Source organism: Heterocephalus glaber, unplaced genomic scaffold, assembly GCF_053883595.1.
Source record: "Heterocephalus glaber isolate CG9 unplaced genomic scaffold, H.glaber_assembly_v1.0 deba00001523, whole genome shotgun sequence".
Classification (NCBI taxonomy): Eukaryota; Metazoa; Chordata; class Mammalia; order Rodentia; family Bathyergidae; genus Heterocephalus; species Heterocephalus glaber.
Genome location: NW_028258327.1, coordinates 30,416,582 through 30,435,899, shown reverse-complemented (window position 1 = coordinate 30,435,899; position 19,318 = coordinate 30,416,582). Strand labels below are relative to the sequence as shown.

Here is a 19,318-nt window from a genome sequence, read left to right as displayed (position 1 = left end):
AAAAAATTTTAGACAATACCCTAGGAAAAGACAATGAGGATCACAACCGCAGGAAACCCAGCAGAATGAATCCATTGGGCATGACAAATTAAATGCAAAGGGGGAGAATCCAACACAAAGAAAAAGTCATGACAAGGCTTTTAAAACTTTTAACTTCATCTCCCTAATGAGTGTATAATTCAATCTTATTATTGTACTGATTAGTATTTTTCTGATTCTAGAGTTGCACACCATTCCTTGTGGATACTGGCTATTTATCATCTTCTCATGTCTACTTTTTAATTGGGTTGTCTGTTAATGAGCTCTAAGAATTCTTTATATATTCTGCTCATAGGTTATATGCATTGGAAATATGGTCTGTTTAAGGACTACTTTTCATTTTAATGATGTCATTTAAAGTTCTAAATTTTGATGGAATCTCATTTATCAATTTTTTTCTTTTATACATCATGCTTTTTGTATCCTAGGTAGTTCTTGCCTACCCTGAATTCATAAACATTTTCCCTTATAATTTCTTCTTAAAGTTTTATACTTTTAGGCTTTCTTATTTAGGTTCATAGATCCCTTCAAGTTATTTTCATGTATGGAAAAAAAGAGTTGAGGTTAATTTTTTATATATGGATACCAGGTGTTCTAGTGCCATTTGCTGAAAACACTCTCTCTTCCTTGGCTCTTGAATTGAGTTTATATTCTATAAAATGCTAATGTTAAATAATCTTTCAAAACTCAGTGGACCATATATGTGCGGTTCTATTTCTAGATTCTCTGTTTTATTCAAATGATCTCTATGTCTTTCCTTACACCAACACTGCCTTGATTACTGTAGCTTTAGAAGAAGTCTTAAAATTAGGTACTAAATGTCTTCCAACACTGTTTTTGTTTTTGTTTTTAACTTTTCTGGGTCGTTTGTACTCCTACATAACTTTTAAATTTCAATATCCAATTCTTCATTTATAGCAAGTATACACAGACCTGAATTTTTATATATACCTTGTGTTTTCTAATCCTGCTAAATTCAAGTACAAGTTCTAGGGGCTCCTAGAGATTTCTTAGTATTTTCTCTGTAGATGATCATTTCATCTACATATAAAGATTTTGCTTCTGCCATGCCAATCCTATCCTAAATGTGTCATTTTATTGCCAGACTATTTTGGTGGGGCCTAGGTTTCAAAGTTGAATGGACAGATAAAGAGTAAGCATATCTGCCCTTGTTCCCCACCTTAAGGAGAAAGCATTGTATCTTCTCCATTCATATAAGGCGTTCTAACTGGAAGTATGGAGTGCATGTCTTTAATCTGTTGAGAAGTTTAGGTTCTACTTCTAGTCTCCTGATAGCTTTTACCAAGAACAGCTATAGAATTTAGTTTGATACTTTTTCTCCAACTAGTGACAGGATCATATGGCTTTTTCCTTTCCTCTGTTAAAATGATGACTTTTGGGGCTGGATCTTCTAATGCTGAACCAACACTGCCATCCCTATAACAAAACCACTTTCTACATCCTGCCAGATCTGACTTCTAATAGTTTGTTTTGTTAAACAAATTTCTATCTATGTTCATACTCTTTTCTTCTATTATCTTTATCCAATGTTAGGATTAGCACAATGTTGAGTTCCTAAAATGAGGGGAGAAGTGTTCCTTCTTTTTTCTGCTTTAATTGTTTGATATAATTTATCAGTTAAAATGTTTATGAGCCTGCTGTGGTCATATAGGTAGGTTTTCAAGCTAGGAATATACTTTTTTTAATAGGTGCTGTTCTAATTTTATATTTCCTCCAGAGTTAGTTTCATTAATTTGTCTTCCAAGTTACTTCTTAGAAGTTGTCAAATTTATTTCCAAACAAATTTTTGAAATATGCTTTCTATATCCTTTTAAATTCTGTCAAATCTGTGGTAATGTCTCCTAGATCTTAATATTGTAATTTAAAAAATGTATAACTGATATTGTGTAACAGGAAGAAAAGGTCTAAAAGAGCAGGGGAATTGGGAGGGGTAGGGAAGGGAAAAAGGGAAAGGAAAAAATATGAGAAGAGGAAAGAAAATGGAAGCAAGGTCTTTGCAAATGGGGAAGGGTGGAGGGGGTGAAGGAAGGGCAAGGGAAGGGGAAAAAAAAGAAGAACCAAGAGACTCATGTAATGGTACAAGATCCCAATGATGAATGTAACTGTATTTTATACCTAAAATGTACCAATAAAGTTAATGGGGGGGGGGAAGAAGTAGAAATAGCAAATAAATACATGAAAAAATGGTCAACATCACTGGTCATTCGAGAGATGCAAATGAAAACAATGTGAAATTCCACTGCACTCCAGAAAGAATGGCTGCTATCATGAAATCAACCAATAATAAATGCTGGCGGGGCTGTGGGGAAAGAGGAACCCTGCTCCACTGCTGGTGGGAGTGTAGACTGGTGCAACCACTGTGGAAATCAGTATGGAGATGCCTCAAAGAACTAGGACTGGAAGTCCCATTTGACCCAGCTATTCCCCTGTTGAGTATCTGCCCCAAAGAATTAAAAGAATCACACCACAGTGATATATGTGCACCCATGTTCATAGCAGCACAGTTTGTGATAGCTAAAACTTGGAAACAGCCCAAATGCCCATCGACTGGAGACTGGATAAAGAAAATGTGGGTTTTTAAAAAAATAAAATGGAGTACTACTCAGCCATAAAAAATGAGAAATTAGAGACATTTATAGCTAAATGGGTGCACATTGAGGTGATACTCTTAAGTGAAATAAATAGGACACACATGTATAAATACCGAATAGTTTCTCTGGTGTGAGAAACTGAAAGTGTAAATAAGGACTAAAAAGTATAATATGTAATGTGAAATAGGAAGAAAAGGACCAAAAGGAAAGGAAGTGGGAGGGGTAGGGGAAAGGATAGAAGGGAGTGGGATTAATACGAGAAAATGGAAGAATAGGAACAAAACCTTTGTCAATAGTGAGGAATGGAGGGGTTGAAGGGAGGGCTGGGCAAGGGTGAAAAATAAAACCAAGAGAGATTATGTAAAGGTGCAAATTTCCAATGATGAATGTCATTATATTGTATACCTAAAATGTACCAATGATTAGAATGAATAATTGATAATGCAAAATAGGAAGAAAAGGTCCAAAAGGGTAGGGGTAGTGGGAGGGGCAGGAGAAAGGAAAGAAGGGAAAGGAAAAATGCTGAGAAATGGAAAAAATGGAAATAAAGTCTTTGTAAATAGGGAATGGTGGAGGGGGTGAAGGGAGGGCTAGGAATGGGGAAAAAATAAGAACCAAGATGCATGTTGTAAAGGTACAAGTTCCCAATGAGAAATGTAAATGTGTTAAAAAAAAGAAAAAGCACAAGATCCTGAGTTTGATCTCCAGTACCAAAAAAAAAGTTTATATCTCATTTCTTCCAAACATGACCACTGAACATATATTGTACTCCATCTGTACCTACCATTTCCCACTTTGTGGAACAGGAGAAGGCAAGAACCTGACCATCCCTGACTAATAAAGTAGGAAGTGCTATGTTTGGAAGATCATTGCATAAGGCTTGAACTCAGAAGACCATAGAGATATTGTATAATTTTATCAGGTGTTTCAAAGCTTGGAGAATGAAAAAAAATTGAAAAGATCATGCTGGCAGCATCCAAGCTTGGAAAGAGATGTTTGCCAGAGAATCCAGATGGAAGACATACTGCTGGGACAGGCCATGAACAGTCACCAAAATAAACACCTCCTTGTCCATTTTGCCCAGAATTTGTTTTCAGCTCTGTGACATTCTTGCCCTTCGGTATCTGAATTCTCGGGAGAAATCAAATGGTGTTGTCTTTGTGTCCTGGATTATTTGGCAGTTATTTTGGTGTTCTTCCTCCATCTGCTGGATAAAAATGGTACAGTTTGATTTCTGGGGGTGGGAGTGGGGGACAACTGCTAAACATCTACAGGTTTGCAAGTGCTAGGAGTATGGAGAGTGTGTGACTATGAGGATAAGATGGCCTATGAGGATAGCAATGCCCCTCGGTCAGAGTTCTCTCTAACATGCATTTCCTTCACCCTCTGGTTTCTGGAATTTCTTATCTTAAAAGAAGGCCTAAGGGCCAGGGATTTAGCTCAGTGGTGCTGTGCCTTGCAAGCACAAGGTCCTGAGTTTGATTCCCAGTACTGGAGAAAAAAAAAAAAAAAAGATGCCCTGGCCTAGTCAACTACTTTAATCTTTGCAAAGTATGGGAAAGGGAAAGAGAAATATCCAGTAATTGTCAAGCTGATTCTCCAACAGACTTGATCCACAGAAAATCAATTGACATAAAAATGACACAAGTTGGGGTTTAGACTATTCGTGTCTTACTGTGATTGGTTGGCTGGGGTTTGGGTTGCCTGGGGTTTGGGTTGCCTGCTGTTTTTTCGTTCCTTAAATTAAACCCATTCAATGGTTTTAGCTGATTCAGTTGGAATTTCCTTCCTTCTTTGAAGTTTATCAAACACACCACACCAGATAAAAGCTTCTTAAGGACAAAGTCTTTGCTATTTTCATAACATTTTCCTGTCTCCCATCTATGGCACCTTGTAGATACTCATTAAACCATTATAAAATGACCAACCAGGTAAATGAATGATGACTTTTTTCAAATTGCCAATGAATCCTCACTAGTGCTTCTTAAAATTAAGATAATAGATTGTGTCTATGACCAGATTTTTTAAAAGAAGGAATAGAATAGACATTCTCGAGATGCATCCCATGTTGTATGAGTAAATAATAATTCAGTGAATAAGGTTTGAGATGCAAGCATACACACACATTCACATTGTGGGTATTTATTGTGATCAAAGTCAAAAAAGCTTGGCGAACCATTGATGTAATCCAGCCAACTCATTTTACTAATGGGAAATCCCCAGACCAAAAGAGAGTAAAGAACCATTGGTTAATGAGTGGTTCACAATTGAGTATTTCTTATACTCAGTTCTCTCACAGCTATGAAAGATGTTCTTTGTTTAGCACAGGAGAAATGATTAATCTTGGCATCTTGCTTGTGAGAAATCGCCATCATATAGAGAAAGAGAAGTGTGAGAATGATGTGGTCATCATATTGAATACAGTTTTGGATTCCAGATATAGGCAGATAAACGGCATCTTTGAAACGACCAGAAAATGACTTTGATAATCTTTATTCCTGCCAAATACCTGAACCTACTCTTTTTCTCTTAGATGTATACATTATGGAATGGAAAATGAAGCACGGGTTGGATTCTTAGAGTCATATACTTGTTGTGACTGTGTTATGAATATTTGGGTGAATTTGAAGAACTTACCTACTTGAGTCCATTGTTTTTCATCTCTAAAATGACAAGCCAGGATAAGTTAATAATCATGGGGTCGATTTGAAAATCCTGAAAAAGCTGCTGACTCTGGCTCTCTAAGACATATAACATATTCATATATAAATCTTACTTGTAATTTCATGGATTTAATGAGTGAAATCCAGTGGGTCTAGGAATGACTCCAGTGAGCTCTATCCTCTTTGAAATCCATGGAATGAGAAGACCATAATATAGCATCCTAGAAGCAGGATGATGTAATATTTAAGAATATGGCCTACAGCTGGGCTTGGTGGCACATCCACCTGTAATCCCAGATTTCTGGGAGGCTAAGGCAGGAGGATGGCAAGTTGGAGTCCAGCCTGAGTAACTTAATGACTTCGCAAGACCCTGTCACAAAATTTAAAAACATAAAAAATGGGTTGGGGATATAGCTCAGTGCAGAGGCCCTGGTTTCAGTCTCTGGGACTGGGGTGCAGTTGGGAGAGGTATGGCCTACAAGAAGCTCTCCAAGACAAATGACTCCATTCTGACAGTGAATAACCAGGGATATGGCAGGGGAGAGTGATACAGAAGGGGGAAGCTATAGATGAAAAGAGATTTACATAGCATGTTAATCAATTGCTTTGTGGACCCTATTGGGATCCTGATTCAAACAAACTTTAAAATAATTATGATCTTTATGAGATGATTGGGAATTTGATGAACAAGGAACTGTTCAATTTTTAGACATGATGAAAGTATTGTCTTTCAAAGATACAGAAACAATTATTATGGAGAAATTTTTTTTCAAATTAATATGTAAAGGAGCAAATGAGTGGGGATATAGATGAAACTAGATTGTCCACAAGTTGATCATTATTAACATGACCACTTGGGAATTCATTATACAATTCTATATTTGTACATGTTTGAGGTCATCACAGTAAGAAAGCTAAAGTTCTTATCGAGCTTTCCCACAAAAAGAAAAGAGACAGAGGAGGTGGTGGAGGAGAAGATCCAGTTAACAAGTCCAGAAGATTAAGAAGGATCCACTACAGTCTTTTATACACATTCAAGAAATGTGGGAAATAGTTTGAGGACAATGGTTCTTAAAGCAGGTTTAATGGTCTTTATGGATAAACTCTGACATGAATGTTTGTAATATGTCCAGGTCTAGGTTGGATTCTAGAAAAACTATGTTGAGGAATCTCATCATTCGTGTCATTTCAACAGTAGCAAAGTAAGGACTTTTACTTGGCCAGTGTGCCTAGAAATGAAATGAAAACTTTATCTTCAAGCTTACTTCATTTATCAGGGTGAAAGATCTGCATCAACTTTTCTAAACTTTAAACTTTTTCTGAATCACACAATGGTAATAGGGAAATAAACTATGGTTACTTAGTTTTGGTGGTTACAGATATGGAATTTTGAGTTCAAAGGCCTGAGTTTCTGTGAGATTACATTACTTAACAACCAGTAGTCTTGGGAAAATTTACTTCATCTATTCCTCACTTTCCTCACTTGTAACACAGGGGCAATAGTACCTACACAAAGAGTTACGAGAGTCATATGAAAGAATCTAAGAAAACAGCCCAGCTTAGTCCGTAGCAAGTAATGAATACTAAATAATATAAATTGTTGTTGTTATTCCCTATTTACAGACTCTGTCGTGGATGTGTCATCCCATTTCTGCCCAGAGCATTTCCCAGAGCACAAATTAGCATCAACAGAGTGAGGAGATATTCAAAGCCTTTCTAGGAAGTGGAATCCGGCATCTCAGGAACTTTAAAAATACTCTGGGAAGAATCCTGCTATCCTGAGAGTGTGTCCATAGGAACACATTGTTGGGCCAGACTCACAGTTGAAATAATTTAATGATAACTTGGTTTTGTGTAGGATGCAGGAAATAGAATCTTAATATGCAATTAGTAATTAACCCACATAAATAAACAACTACATGGAATTTCTTTGTCATATGCAATCCCCAACACCACAAAAACTACCCAGCATGCCCCTTCCTGAAGTCACAGTAAGTCAAAGTCCTCATAAGGCCTTCAGCCATCCATCCTCACCTCCTGTTCTACTTATCTTCCTTGGTCACGCTGACTTCGTTGCTATTCCTGCCACGTCTTGGCCTAAGAGCTTTCCTCTGGTTGGGTGTGAAACATTAACTAACTTTCCCATGTCTCTTGGTGGTCCTCCCTGATCTTATTTAAAATTGTACACTTACTCCAACCCTCCAGCCTATCCCTCTTTCTTGTTTTCTATTTCTCCTTGGCACCCCATCATCTTCTAACATATAATTTATTTACTTGGTTCACTGTTTTTCCATTGTGGTGGTGTTATGGTTTGTGTCTAGATGTCCCCCCAAAGCCTCATGTGGTCATAGGTGGGGCTTTTTGGAGGTGGCTTGATCTAGAGTGTGTGATGGGGGGATCGAGGTTGTGATGCTGAGATCGATTCACGGTGCGATGTTAGGATTAAGGGTGTCCCACCCTGGGTACATGCTATTTGCCCTAAGGTTGGGTAGCTAGGATAGAATATAAAGGGACAGAAAAGGGTTGCAGTTGCTGCTTGTTGCTTCTCTATTTTGCTGCTTGTGGCCTTGCTGCCTTCTACCTACCATGGACTGTTTCTCCCCTGCAATGCCCCTCTACCATGCTATTTTGCTTTGGAGCCAGCCAACTAGGGACTGAAACCTCTACACACTAAGTCAAAATAAACTTTTCCTCCTTTAACTTTGGGTATCAGGTATTATGTCTCAGCAATGAGAAAAGTAAGACAGGAAGAGATTTTTACGTTTTATTCATTACTGTTTCCTAGGTGCCCAGAAGGAACATAGCCTAGTTACCTAGTGGTGCTCACCATTTGCCAAATGACTTTCAGTCCAAACTTTCATTAATTCAAAAGGCTAGGCCTTGCCTTCAGTGAAGATCTTTCCAGCACAGTATCTCTGGGGGTTTGATTCAGAAAAGGCATTTTATACAACTCTTCCAACATGAGAGATAATGTATTATTGGCTTTGTTTTATGAGCTGGTATCTCAGCCTCAAATTACCTACATAATGTAATTAGAAGGGAGTGTAATGTAACTCTCTTAGTATGCCTGTAAACTGAACTGAAGACCAATTTTGTACCTTGTAAAATGAAAGTATTAGGTTACTTGAATTTGTTAGTTCCTAATTTCTGGGTTTTCAGTAAGTTTTACCTGATACTGCTAATTTACCTTCTGTGATTGACAATATGTTGACAAAAGCCTTATTTTTCCCCTAAAAGGGATTTAACTTTAGTGATGGGGCCATGGATTATCTTTTCTTCTTACTTTTCTACATTTTTCTTTAACAAGCATGTGTTACTTTAAAATGAGAAATAGTTGGGGATGCAGTTCAGTGGTACAGTGCTTGTCTACCATATGTGAGGCTCTCCATTCAATCCCTAGTACCAAAATAAAAAATAAAATTAAAAAATGAGAAATAACCAACAACTTAAAAAACTTATTACCAATCTACTGAGTCTGTATAACTCTTTTATAAAATCCCACGTTCAAATCGCTCTCATTTAAGTTTGCGGGAGAGCAATTCTTTGAGGAATTAACAATCCCAGTGAAAGAGGAGAGGGGGTTTTGGGGATTAGGCAAGATCATCAAGACAAAATGAGTTTCTCATCCAGATTCAAGGTGTTTTCAAGAAACTCACTGGAGAAGAGGATTTGATTTTGTAATCTAGGCCAACAGTGGACAATGGACAATAGACCATGGAACACTAGACAATGGACCTTTGGTGTTTCTGGAAAGCATTTGTGGGGCGAGGAATGTTTTTATTTGGTATCCAAGGAAATCAATTGCATGGATTAAAGTCACTTAACTAAAAAATAGTACAACTTTGGCTACTGATAAGGCATTTAGGGTTAGAAGTTAAAGTAAGATTGTGTTAAAGTATACATAGTGCATAAAAGTGCTTCATACACTGTGAAGGATTACAAATATTTGGTGCTGATGTTTCTGATTAGCTTGGCTCTGAATTATCTAATGGAAAAATGAGTTTAAATGGTACAACTAGTTATGTGACTTCAAACCAGTCACTCTTCCTTTGTTTTCTAGATCAATAAAGACCTTCTGGGCTAACTTGCCTCATACAGTTATTTAGAAGCCTAAGTGGATGTGGAAATGTTTGGGAAAGCATGATGCATGCTAAAATCTGAAGTGTTATTCTGTAGCCTCTGATTTGGCCAAGACTTGCTAGAATCTTAAAATACAGTGACACTACTTATGATGTAAAAAAACCCCTCACATAGGCTGGGGATTTAGCTCAATGGCACCATGCCTGCCTCCAAAGTGCAAGGTCCTGAGTTCAATCCCCAGTACGGGGAGGGGGGACCCTTACCTTAGATATGCTCCCATAGTTAATATGTAAGTGTAGCGATTTTTCTTTTCATATTATTTCCATAAACTTCCATAAAGAATAAAGTTTTTTTTTCCCTTGTTTGTTTTAAAGAAGACAGGTAGAGTGCAGCATGCTGTTTGCAAATTGCCAAATCAGGAACCTATATTCTGGTTGAAGCCTTACATACTCTTCCCTGAAGGATGAAACTTTATGTACCTGGGAGCTCTATATTGCTAGAGGAGATTTAGGGCTTTACACATCTCTGTATCTGGATGTGTAAAGAATCCTCAGACTCAAAACAACCAGAGGACTGTAAGAGGGGGTAGCAAGGCAGCAAAAGTAACAGGAGGTTGAGGTGACTTATGGTGACTGGCTGGTGCCACCAACAGATGCTTAATAAATTCTTCCTGACTCAATAAATGCAGGGTGGACGGTTTGGACAGGAGAAACACTTGTAGTTCTACTGGAGGCTTTACACACAGAAATGCTATTTTATTACCATTAGTGTGATAGTACTACAGACTAAAGCAGCAGTAAACCAGAGAATCACCTTTTGCACAGCTATTTAAATCTAACAGTGAAGACTACAAAAGTCATTTGGTTGATAGATGCCACATTCCACAACATGTTTTATAGTACTTGTTATAGTAGACTTATAGTATAATTCACAATTTTTAATTTAAAATTGTAGCCCATCAATTCAAAATTTTGATATCTTTAATGCTATTGCTTGTGAAACTAGACACATTTATTCAATTAGATTGAAATCCTCAGAGAAACCAACTCCATGGCTTTTTAAGGGGCAGTTTATTCTACTCATAGGTAGGGATTAGGATGTGTGTGTGTATTTTGCGGGGGGGGGCTGGGTATAGAGACTTTAAAAAAAAATTTTTTTTTTTAGAAACTTTTTAAAAAGCTTTAATGTTGGGCTGGGGATTTAGCTCAGTGGTTCCACTGTCTGCCCGGCAAGACCAAGGATCCGAGTTTGATTCCTGGTACCAAAAAAAAAAAAAAGCTTTAATGCTTTTTCATCTAAAATGTATCCTGACCTCCTTCTCCTGGCAATCTTTGTCTAAATAAAATCTTTCTTTAGGATGAGCTTTATCAAGGTGATCCTTGTCAAGGATCTGGTCAAAAAAGGTAGCTGTTTCTTTAAACTATCAACACTACAACAATCTCAATAAAAAATCCACTTAATAGTTATTTGTGTAAGTAGATTTATAGGGAAAGAAAATATTTCCACCTTTTCTGTGCCAAGCAATCAAGCAAAACACAAGAGTGGTACAATTTTAATAGGGAGAAGCTTGGGGGGGGGACAATGGCTGTGCCCTGAGAAATACATGATCGCCATCTGGAGGATTCATTTGAAACAACAAGCAGTAACCAAAGAACCTAATGTTTTCAATAATTAAGGTACGATTTATCAAGAAGTAGGCAACAAAGCCAGGGATAAACTACCTTCTTTAATGTCCCCATACTCCTATTTCAAGCTTCCAGTGTGTGACTCTTTCAACATTGTTGAGATACTTCCAGTCAAAATTGGAAATGAAACTCTACCATTTAAAAAAACCATTTAATTTAAATCAGCTCATCAGCAAATACAGTTCAGGAAGAACTAGACAGGAAGGAATTAAATAGACACCTGTGTTCCTAGTTTACTGTCCTGCTATCTCCACTCCCTATCCTAAGTAATGCCTCATACAAATCATCAGAATTTTATTCACCCAAAGATATAAATGACTTACATTTTAATCAGAAGCATTCACATTTAATAGGTTGAAAGCCTTAATTAAGAGAGGGAGACAGGGAAAGATAATCAGAATTTCTAGTAGATGTCAATTGTTGGAGAGGCTATGGTAGAGTAAGATGACCATCTCCTTTACAAAATTCTTAATTGTTCCTTTTAAACTAATTAGGGTGTCCCTTACTGATACACTTATTTTAATTAAAATGTTTTAAAAGGAGTATTACCCCTCCCCCTAAAAAAGTCTGAGTAATTTAACAACTGCACTTGTTTCTACATTTCTAATGAGATACTAGTATTTTGGGAACATATGGTTTCCTACCTCAATGCTTCTTAATTACCTATTATTAAACAACTTTCTTTTTTCTTTCTTCCTTTCTTTTAAATTCCAGTCATTTGAGGCAATACTTGTGTAAGTATATAAAAATTGTATGGCAGTATCTCGAAGTTTAGTGCTTCTTTCTGTACTTACGGTGCCCTAGACCAGCATTAGTAGTGTGTAGACTGGCAAGGATTTGTGGATGCACTTGAGGGTCACTATCTAGGTCCTGTTGTCTCTTCTAAAAAACATCTGGATGAATGCCGGATATGGTGGCACATGCCTATAATCCTAGCACTGGGGAAGCTGGGGCAGGATCACAAGTTCAGGGCCACCCTGGACTACAAGTGACAAGCTACATTGTCTTAAAACAAACAAAAATCTGGACGATATGATCTAATGATTTCTGCCCACCAATACCACCATAGTTATTTATATTCAAAAGCTTGTTTCACACCTCCCTCCCTTTGTTTTTCTCTCACTTCTCCCATCAGTTTTTTAAAGAAGTTTTTTAATTCATAGTAACAAAAACTATAAATTTTGTCAGATCCCCATTTTAAATTGACCCTCTATGTGAAATGTTTTCACATTTCCCCTATAACTTCGTTTAGTACATGCTCACTTGAGCAGCACATATACTTCGTTCAGTTCAACCCAGTTCAGTTTTGTTAACTTTATTTGCTGTAAATTTGGCCTAGACAACCAGAAACTTGTGTAAGACACTTAGGTAGCATAAAAAGTTCAGCCATTTGAGGACTAACAAGAAATTCATATAGCAAAACAATGTAACTGACAGGATACATGCTTTCTTGATTTAAAGATTATAGGACATCTTCAGGTGACGTTTTTTGCTAAAATACAGATCAAAAGTCTTGATTGATAAATAATTATAACTTTCTGAAGTTTCTTTCAGTCATTGGTTAGACAACAATTTTTTCTATCTCAATAACTCTAAACAAAAAGTTCCATATATGCATATATTAAAGTGTTCATACATTTCCATTTATAAGGCACAAAACTCACCAATCTCTCAAAGAAAAAAAAAGCACAAAAATTTGAAGACAACAAAGTAATTTCATAATAGAGGAGGCTCATCAAACTGGAAGTTAAAACAAGCCACTTCCATTTCTTAGTAAACAGGGATGTTATACTGCTGGGAAACCTAGCCTGTGAAGAGAGGGCTCCTCAGCCCTTTCTTTGATGCAGCTGTTTTCGCTGGATTAGTGCAGAAGTCAGTTCTTAGAGGGGGCTGTGTGGCCAGAACACATTAACTGCAAGTACCACCTATCCCACAGAAGCTGCTGGGCAGCAATGTTACAAACAGAACACTCTGGCTGCAGGACGCCTAATTCACTCATTCCTACTCAAAGGAGGCTTCAGGGACCAACCATAGTGAGCATACATATTTGCTTGTCCCAGGACTTAACTATTTTAAGGTTTCTGCTCTAAACTGAGGCAGAACTGCTTGACTGAGAACCCTGTATTGGGCTAGGTAGGTTGGTCCTTCATGGGGCAGCATCTACATAGAAGACTTGACCTTAAGTTCCTCTTGAAGTAATCAGATCCCCCAGAGAACACTTAGAACAAGTTTACCCTATTAAAGGTGTTTTAAACATGCTAGTCAAATCTGCAGATCCCTGGTGCAACCCCCATATCTACTGGCCTGTAAGGCAGCTCTATTTAATAGCTCTCAAGGCGCTGGGGATGTAGCTCAGTGGTGCCTCACCTGCCTCGAAAGTGCAAGGTCCTGAGTTCAATCCCTGGTACTGGGGGCGGGGTGGGAGGAATGAGTGGAGAACAGAAAAACAATGTTAAATTTGGGCTGGGGCTGTAGCTCAGTGGCACTGCGCCTGCCTCACAAGCGCAAGGTCCTGAGTTTGATCCCTGGTACCGGAGAAAAATAGCTCTCAAGTAATCCTGCAGTCTGCAGTATAAAACAGAAAGGTCCATGACACAAATGGAGCAAGGATATCTATGCTCTGTGGGTGGGCCTCCTGGTGGCTCTTGGCACTGTTCTTTCTAGTACCGTTTACATTGGCATTATATGGAATAAGCTTTCTGAATGCTTACATGGCTCCAAGCATTTCCTAGAGTAAAATTGCTTCATAGTCCTTTTATATTATCATGCAAAATAAGGATGGGAGTAAACAACCAGGCAGACAGTTGTCCTGAGAAAAGGGTGTTAACAATGGATGACAGTAGGGACCAGAAGTCAGATGAATCATGTAATTCATTATGTGTAAGGGTTTCACTGAATCATCTTGAATATTGTGACTTTTCCAGCCAAGGTAATCTGAAATCCAAATAAGACAGGGTCCTCAGCTTCATATGTTCAACTGCCAAAGATCAACACAGTACAGCTATTCCAGTAGGATGAGGACCAGCCCCCTACTTACTTCCCAGCCCAATTCTATTATCCATTTAGTTCTAGGACTTGCCTCTGGAATCCATCGTGAGAATTCTGATAAATTTTCAGGCATGAAGATGGTTCTTTCTAGTTCTGTGTCTCATGAATCTTATCCAAGGTACCTTCCCTTGTAAGGCCAAGACCCAGAAGAAAAAGGAATATTTCTTTTATTAACAACAAAATTCTCGAATCCTTTGGCTTTGAAATGCTGCAGCCATAGTGTATCCTTGGAAATACATATTGATTTAAAAATCAACACTTAAAAATGAAAAGTCAACTTCTATTGTTGCATCAAGTATTCCCCAAATCACAAAGGATCACCTCTATACCTTGCCCCCACCTGCAAACCTCAGGACTCTTTCTTGGTCAGTCTGGCCTTGATTTTGTGCCTCAGAATGGCTGCAGTGGCAGCACTGCAGGCAGCCAAGAAGAAGAAGGAGAGGCAGGCTGTGTAGACAGATGTGGGGCTATGACGCTGTAAGAAGATCTCGTGTCTACCCTGGTAGTCCAGGAGAATGGCCTCCAGCTGTGAGAGTGTGCAGATAGACAGAAAGGCATGGAAGATTTGATGCCCATGCCCCACTATGTCACAGGACCCGGGGAAGTACTTCTCAGGCACTGGGCAGGAGAAGAAGTAAGCGCTGACCAGGAAGAAGAGGATCTGGAGGGTGTGGTACCAGGCTGCCTGTTCCTGGCAGCCAGCCAGGTGGCAGAGAGCCACTCGGTGTGCCACAGGGCTGATGTCTAGGATGAAGGCCAGCCCTGCTGGTACCACTTGACAGATCTTCCTCATAACTGGGTAAGGCCTTCGGTAACGGTACTTGGCGTAGCAACAGCCAGCACAAGATAACCAGCCACAGAAGGCAGCTGCTGGCAAGAAGAAAAGCCAGAACCGCTCGTACCAGGCCTGGTCAGAGCTGTAGAAGAAGTGCGCCAAGGCGCTGCCATACTGGTAAACGCTGACACCAACATAGTCCACGAAGTAGAAGGTGTAGTGGGACAGCTCCGACTTGGACTGCAGCAGGTGAGCCAGAAGGCTGCACGTGAGGTAAGTGATTGAGGACAGGATAAAGAGGAGCAGGGGCAGGGAGTGCGGGGAGGTCCAGGGCAAGGCCACAGCCTCAGCAAAGGCCCAGAATCGCAACAGGACGGCCAGGGCCGCCAGCAAGTGTGTCCAGACATTGACCACCTCGTTGTGTTTCTGAAAGAGGCTGAGGAAATAGTAGCGCCACTCGTGGCCTGTGGGGCGGTAGCCGGCGCGGATGTAGGGTTCTCGGAAGAGCTGGGGCACGTCGGTCTCCGGGACAGTGCGAGGCATCTGGGGAAGGCCTCCCTCCAGGATCTTGGGCAGGCGGCGCAGCTGCGGCCCGCTCACAGACAGTGTGCTCAGGCGCTCCAAGATGGCGGTCGTCATGGCGGCGCCTGGTGCCACCTGAGGAAGAGAGGCAGAGGCAGGTTGGCGAAACTGAGGTGAGAAGGCCAAGGGACTGTCTTATCTTAATGGAACGTGGATTTCTAGTGCGGGAAGGGAAAGCAAAGAGCTGCGGGTAGCGTCTCCTTCACCTATGTAATGATGGTATTTGGAACAACATCCCTCATGACTCCCAGTGTTCTGATTCTGTGTCACTACCCTGGACAATGTGAAGAGGCACACGCACATCTTGTAAAATGAGAGTGTTAGCTACTCTAGCATGATTTTGTGCTAAACAAGATTTAATGATATCTGAAAGGTGATAAAGGCTACTTTTGAAGGATATAGGGTTTTCTAGATGTTATTAAAATGTAATCAACAAGCCAGGTTTGGTAGCAAATGTCTGTTATCCCAACAGGGAAGCTGAGGCAGGAAGATAGCAAGTGGGAGCCCAGCTGGGGCAATTTAGTGACTTAACAAGACCCTGGGTCAAAAACAAAAAGATTAAAAAAAAGTGCCGGGGATGTAGCTCAGTGTGAAAGCCCTGGGTTCAATCCACAGTATTGCAATAAAAAAAGTAATCATTGGGCAGGATTGAAATATTATAAATATACTGAAATACAATAATTGTGAATATTGATAATACTAATGGTAGCCTCTATTTCTTTAGCACCCACCTAATCTTAAGCTATCCATTAAATGCAGTCACACTGGTCTTTGAGTCTCCTGAGTATCTCTGTCCTCTTTGTTGTATGCACAGAGAGACCTGATAGTCCAGGGACACAACCACTGTCACCTTCAACTATCAAGGACTCGACAACAAATGCTGGCCAGGTTGTGGGGGAAAAGGAGCTCTTCTTCATTGTTTGTGGGAATGTAAACTAGGATAACCACTATGGAAATCAATATGGAGAGTCTTCAAAAAACTAAAACTAGAAATTCCGTTTGATCCAGCTATGCCTATTGTGGGTACATTCCTAAAAGAGTTAAAGTCATGTCACAGTGATGCATGCATACCCATGTTTACAGCAGCAAAACTCACAGTAGCTAAATTATGGAGTGGTCTATATGCTCATCAAAAGATGAATAGATAAACTGTGGAATATATATACAATAAAGTACTACTCAGCCATAAAGAGGGATAACTGAATCATTTGTTGGAAAAATGGATGCACCTTGAGACCATACTGCTGAGTGAAATAAACCAGTGAAGGTTAAATATCACATGGTTTCTCTAATATGAGAGGCCCAAAATATAAATATTTTTAAAAATTAAAATGAAAGAGAGATAGTAGAAAACAGAAAGGTAGGCTCTGTGGAGCTGGGAAGGAGATCTAGGAAACGAGGATAGGGGAAGGAGGAGTGGGAGGAGAGGGGAAAGTAAAAATGATCAAGATGCAATATGTATACTTATTAATTCCCCAAGATGAAAGTTATTATTATATATCACAAACATATATTGATTTTTTTAAAAATACGATTCCTTATCTCAGCAATGAAAATGTTGCAAAGATGTAAGTCCTCTATCTGTGTGAAATGGACTTAAATTTCCCTTTGGAAATGAAGGAATGTGAAAAGTTTAAACTTGTGGTCAGAAAGAGGGGGTTATTTTTCCTTTCCTTCACAACTACCTCTTCCCTCACAACCACAACAATGGTAATGAGTCACAATTCTTTTATTTACATTAAATTCAGAAGCCACAGTCTAGTGGGGTCTTGTTCTCCCTTCCAAAACAGGCCTTCTTTCACCAACCCAGAGTGGTCATTGCTTCCAGAAATAGATTTCAAAGGGCCAACTGCAAAGTTTGAGCCTATTTTGGAGGAAACATATTGATTATCATACAGGCACACCCTTCCAGCCTTTGTGGATGCCACTAAAGACCCCTCTCTCACTCCTAGCCTTTGTCTGGACACACTGCCACCCAAGCTAATATAATTTTTTAGCTCAGAATGATATCCCTTGCATAGGGTTCACAACAACTCTGGGACACTTGAAATTTAAATCTTCATTGAGAATCTTCATGAACAGTATAAGTTCAAGTCAATCATTTTGATCAACCTAAGATTTTTAAGAGTGAGGATTATTTGCTCACACTGTTCCAGGCTACAAAGGCCACAGAGGAAAAATAAACTAAGACCCCTGATACCAAGAAGTTTGTAAGAAGACAGCCAAAACCATCAGATGGCATGCAGTTGCATGAAATACAAACAGGTCTGTCTAGAGTACAGCATGCTGGAGGAGCCATGGGAAAAATAGATTTGTATTAGGTCAGAAAGGCTGAATAGAGCTTAGACAAAGAGGATGTTACATCTCAAGAAAGAAGCAAAATACTGAGACAGAGACCACCATAGGAACAGATGACAGGTTCCTAGGCCATTAACCTGTTACTCATTAAAAGCATGATTTGTTTTCTTTTGAGTCAGTGAAGGACTTGAAAACTGCTTTTGCTATTAAAACAACAAATAAAGCAAGACAAAACAATAACAAAAGTGACTTTTCACTTGGGCTTGCTGATACCCAAATAGGTAACTAAAAGCAGAATTTGTATCTTCCTCCTTTACTGCTTTAAAATTTTGAGTCAGATCCTTGCACAAGTCTGCATATAGCCATATTAATCATTTAGGGAGTATTCATGTAAAAATTGGTAATACAGGGTTGATTATCCCTAAATTTATATAACTTATTGCCTTTCAAAAGTGAAGACATGAAGTTCAGAGATTTACAGAGACACTCAACTATCAGTGAGCACGCAGAAGTCTCTAGTCATTGCCCTAAGCCTTGGATTCCAGCAGAACCTCCTGAAAACTGAGACTGCCTGAAACAATCATCTAATAGAGACCAAATTGCCCTCTCAAGTAATGAGTTCTCCAGACCTTCCAAGACCCCAACTGAGGTAATAACCATTCCCTAGCTCACCTCAGCCCCTCTATTAAAACTGACCTTATTCTTCATCAGAGCTCTGCCCCTTTGGCTCCTCAAGATGAAGTCCTTCCCATACTCCCTTACTTTCTTTTTTTTCTTCGTTACTTTCTAAGTCTACCTAATAAATCAGCCTTTACCTCTCACTGACACATCCTGAATTGCTTTTCTGCAGTATTAAGTCAAGGTCCTGCCCAGGCCAAGTTGAGGTGCCCAGTTCCTCCTCAGGGGGACTTCCTTATGTAACCAGCACCACAAAATGGAACTTTAGAAGTTACATTTTTTTCTTTTAGAGATAAGTGACTTCTCTAGACTTTCTCAGGCCTAAGACATAAATGGCTACCTCCACCTTTCCTCAGCCCAGATGAATAGATAGAGTCTGCACATGCTGGCATGAAGAGGTCAAGTCCAATTTCATTTCCCTAGGCAAGGGAGAGAGAGATCTAGGTTCAGGAAGGGATGGAACAAGCCTGAACGTAACTATTGTCTCATTGTAGTCTCTCTCTGCACTGTCCTTTGCTACAAAAGACCCTAACACACCTGTGAGATGGTGATTTGAAGCAAATGTGCCGTTCCATCTCCTTGGAGATAGCTTAGAATAAATCCTTTCTCCTTTTCACCAAAATAAATGGCCCCCTTTTGTGATAGGTAGTATAGCCAGTTAGGTTATAAGTAGAAAACAAGTAAAGGACAGATCCTAAGATGGAATTAGTCTGGTCAGCCTTAAAAGAAAATAGCAGGTATATAGGTTAAGGGTTAACTCAACCCATATAGATCACTAAGCTAAGGAATGTAAGAACAAGGGAAAGGGACCATTGTAGGCTGATTCCCCTTCTCTTTTACTTTCTTCTGTTACACAGC

At 39.3% G+C, this 19,318-nt stretch overlaps 2 protein-coding genes across 4 annotated transcripts in view; both read right to left on the bottom strand.

Moving 5' to 3' along the window:
* Efhc1 (EF-hand domain containing 1) overlaps positions 1 to 19,318 on the bottom strand; it is a 126,423-nt gene that overhangs the window by 72,537 nt on the left and 34,568 nt on the right. The gene's annotated exons all lie outside the window — the stretch shown is intronic.
* The window catches only part of Paqr8 (progestin and adipoQ receptor family member 8), a 41,388-nt gene continuing 33,000 nt past the window's right edge, over positions 10,931 to 19,318 (bottom strand). For 2 of the 3 annotated variants that reach the window (XM_004869039.4, XM_021247783.2), the window contains exon 2: positions 10,931 to 15,559. In XM_004869039.4, the coding sequence (XP_004869096.1) occupies positions 14,477 to 15,541 (1,065 nt within the window). In that variant the 5' untranslated portion in view covers positions 15,542 to 15,559 and the 3' untranslated portion in view covers positions 10,931 to 14,476. Of the gene's footprint in view, positions 15,560 to 17,221; positions 17,349 to 19,318 lie in introns of all 3 variants that reach the window. The other variant, XM_004869038.4, reaches the window with a different exon arrangement.